The 4,048-nt window shown below is 40.0% G+C and overlaps 1 protein-coding gene across 1 annotated transcript in view; it reads right to left on the bottom strand.

Annotated features, from left to right (window-relative positions):
- Nucleotides 1–3,704, bottom strand: part of LOC104999462 (probable maltase-glucoamylase-like protein) — an 89,796-nt gene extending 86,092 nt beyond the window's left edge. Inside the window, exons 1-2 of the mRNA XM_010855032.1 lie at nt 3,599–3,704; nt 984–1,063 (exon numbers count right to left, since the gene is read on the bottom strand). Coding sequence (XP_010853334.1) covers nt 984–1,063; nt 3,599–3,704 — 186 coding nt within the window. The remainder of the gene's footprint in view (nt 1–983; nt 1,064–3,598) is intronic.
- Between the last annotated feature and the right edge of the window lie 344 nt (nt 3,705–4,048).

The following is a 4,048-nucleotide window of genomic DNA, read 5'->3' as shown; positions in this document are numbered from 1 at the left end:
GGGAATGACAGAGGATGAGATGGCTGGATGGCATCACTGACTCGATGGACAGGAGTCTGAGTGAACTCCAGGAGTTGGTGATGGACAGGGAGGCCTGGCATGCTGGGATTCATGGGGTCGCAAAGAGTTGGACACGACTGAGCGACTGAACTGAACTGAACGAAATATATATAAAAACAGTTGAGAAATATGCATATATGTATAAAAGAGTTGAAATGAAAAGAGGTTGTATTGAATATGTTTTTAAAATGAGAAGGTTTAAAATTATGTCACTGTTACCTAAATTAAACCTAAAATTTAATGCAGTCCTAATTATGGGATGTAGAATATAGAATATGAGATAAAGAAATACAGTCTAAATATCTATACCTTTATGATAAAGTCATTAAGTTACAATTAAGAAGGCTTCCAATAGTTGACATTCTTATGGAAACTACTCAAGTAGAAAATCTATGTTTTCTAACATATGTTCTTTGGGATGACTTGCCAATAACATGATTTCAGAAGATTCTTATTATAACAAGTCATTTGGGCTCTACAACAACTCAGTCATTTATATATGCTTGATGGCCTCTATTCTCAAGGAATGTGAATTCAAGCCCTCAAACATTAACCTTTCCATGACTCCTTGGAATCACGGTAGGATACATTCAGCAACATGGAGAACTCTCCCTCTACTCTGGACTTCAGACCCCATGGCCAACCCTTTTGTTAGTTCCTCCTCCTCTTCCTTTTACCCCTGGCTGCTTCCCTGATTTCCTTGGTGTTGCCTGGTGGGCTGCTGGGGTCGCACAGAGTTGGACACGACTGAAGCAACTTAGCAGCAGCAGCAACAGCTGTTCATTTCATCAGGCAAGAAAGAAAGTACTCCAAATAAGTCAAGAGGCCCATAATCCACTCTATCACCACCCTCTCCCCACGGCACATACTCCTCTTTTCAATAAAACCCAGCAGGCCCACAGCAAGGACCATTTTTCTCTGACCTCTGTCACCTCCTGGCCAGGGGCACAGTCTATCCTTTCCGATTCGGGGATTTCTGGGCACTCTGGAACAAATGAAGCACCTGCAGAGAAATTAAAGGACAAAACTGAAAATGTGGTGTGTACTCACAGTCCTAGGGAAGAAACAGTCCTAGACTTTAGTCAATTCTCCAGTCACTAATCGCTAGTAACTGGGATCTACATTTGCATAGAATGTTTAACACTTCTCCAAGGGTTCAACACGTTTACTTTTTGTTTTGCTGGGAGTTTTTTGAGACATAATTCACATACCATAAAATTCACGTGTTTAAAGTGTGCGATTCAACGGCTTATAATATTTTACAAAGTTGTCCCACCATGACCATCTAATGCCAGAACATTTTCATCACTCCAAAAGAAACCACATACTCATTAGTAGTCACTTCCCATTTCTCTCTTCTCCCAGTTCCTGGTAAACATGAATCTACTTTCTGTCTCTATGGATTTGCCTATTCTGAACATTTCATATAAACAGAATCATAAAATATGTGGCCTTTTACATCTGGCTTCTACCTGGTGTAATATTTTCAAGGTTCATTCATGTTGCAGCATTTAACAGTACTTTATTCTTTTTTGTGGCTGGATCATATTTCATGATATGAACATAACACTTCTTAAAATCTATGCTATGGTGTGCTATGCTAAGTTGCTTCAGTCGTGTCCGACTCTTAGTGACCCTATGGACTGCAGCCTACCAGGCTCCTCTGTCTATGGGATTTTCCAGGCAAGAGTACTGGAGTGGGGTGCCATTTCTTTCTCTGCCTTAAAATCTACTCATCAGTTAATGTACATTTGGGTTGTTTTCAACTTACTGACTGTTCCCTTCCACAAGGGAAGGGGCTTCCTTTGCAGCTCAGCTGGTAAAGAATCTGCCTGCAATGCAGGAGACCTGGGTTTGATCCCTGGGTTGGGAAGATCCCCTGGAGAAGGGAATGGCAACCCATTCCAGTACTCTTGCCTGGAGAATTCCATGGACTGTGTAGTCCATGGGGCCGCAAAGAGTTGGACACAACTGAGCAACTTGCACTTTCATTTTAGTGGGTGTAAAGGATATTTCATTTGACTTGAATTTCCCAAACAACTGATGATATTGACTGTCATTTTCATGGCTTATTGGCCATTTATAGACCTTCCATGAAGAAATGTCTGCTAACTCCTGTGCTCATTTTAGAAATTTGATTATTTTTCTTCTAATTTTGAATCATAAGATTTACGTATTCTGAACGCTAGATCATTTTCATGCACATCATTCACAAATATGTTCCTCCTTTAGTGGATTGTCATTTCACTTCCTTGATAGTGTTCTTTGAAGCACAAAATTTTTTTATTTTGAAGTCCAATTTGCTCTTTTTTTTTTCTTTTGGATGCTATGCTTTTTTTTTTGAGTATCATATCTAAGAAACTGTTGCCTAACCCAAGGTCACAAATATTGGTATTTATGCCTATGTTTTTCTTAGAATTTTATAGTTTTGGCTGTTACATTTTGAACTTTGATCCATTTTGAGTTATAGTTTTCATGTGCTAGTTGCTACAGTCGTGTCCGACTCTTTTCGAGCCCACACACTGTAGGCTGCCAGGCTCCTCTGTCCATGGGAGTTTTCAGACAAGAATACTGGAGTAGGTTGCCGTTTCCTCCTCCATAGGATCTTCCTGACCCTGGGATCAAACCCTCGTCTCTTATGTCTCCTGCATGGGCAGGCAGATTCTTTACCATTAGTGCCACCTTGGAAGGGGGAACTTTCATGTATAAGGTGAATGTGATAACCACTACACCATGGAAAGAAGGCCTGTATATATTTTCATATCATCTCACAAAATCATAGTTGTTCCTAGAAAATACCTCAATGTTTACTGTGAAGAGTGGTGAAAAGAATGAATAGGTAGGATTACGCTGTGGGTACAGGTTCTTTTCACTACACACTAAATCTATATTGATATAGTGAGCTTTATCAAGCAGAGTAAACCTCAAACTCATTTTAAGAAAAGATTTTTGTATTGTGTATATTATTATTTGGAGTACAATGTGTGCAGGGAAGGCTTCCCTGGTGGCTCAGATGAAGGAAAGAAGGCATTCTGTGGGATGTTTCTATGAGAGAAGAATTTCAAAGGTATCCATGAAGAAATCATAGGCATTTATCAGAACATGGGCTGGAGGCGAATTGTAATTGACATATTTAGGTCAAGTTAATCAGTCCCTAACTCTACTGGAGCCCAATTTCTTTCTCCATAATGTAAAGGGACTGGGCACTGTTAACTATTCTTCTTGAAGACTTTTTTATTTCATTCATGACTCTAGGTTGAAGGACAGGCTTCTGATGAGTCTCATTTTGCATTTTGCTAAAATTACATCAAATGGGACATGGAAGACCTTGAATATTACTAGCATTTCATTTTAGGTATAGTTGTAGAACAAGAACACAGCATTTGGAAATTTATCTAAATTAATTGTGGATATAGACTGTGAATAATGCCATGTGGTGGCATGCTGAGGAATAAAGAAATAAAAGGATGTCTTTGGCATCCTGAGGGGACTTCTGTTTCACTCCTTCCAATCCAATAGCCACAAGCATCTCCCTTACCTGAAGGCTTCTCCAACAGAAGCATCAGAAAGAGGATATCTACAGCAAGTACAATTATGATGAAGATGATCAGGAGGATTTCCAATGCACTAAGCTTCCTCGCCATCTAGATGAACACAGGCAACAGGATTAAAGTAAACTGCAAAACCCCATCATTCCAAAAAATAGGTAGGCATCCTGATTAGTCTCCAACTCCTTGCCAGCTGACATGATTATCAGCATTCCTCTTTATGCAATCCAGAAGTATCTGTTCCAGCTCATCACAGTGTCTCCAAGAAACTCTGGTCAGTGCATCCAACACATGTAGGACTCTTGTCCTTTTTGTCTGCAAAGGGATCGATTACTGTCTAAGGAAAAATACATCAGACATAAAGAATTGAAGGGAGGGAAGGAGGAGTGGAACAGAGCATGGGAGAGACAGGAAGGGTTGAGATGGCTCCAAAAGCCACT

Source organism: Bison bison, unplaced genomic scaffold (genome assembly GCF_000754665.1).
Source record: "Bison bison bison isolate TAMUID 2011002044 unplaced genomic scaffold, Bison_UMD1.0 scf7180017864352, whole genome shotgun sequence".
In the NCBI taxonomy this organism is placed as follows: Eukaryota; Metazoa; Chordata; class Mammalia; order Artiodactyla; family Bovidae; genus Bison; species Bison bison.
The sequence above is the reverse complement of the archived record's forward strand: the minus strand, read 5'-3'. Positions and strand labels throughout refer to the sequence as shown.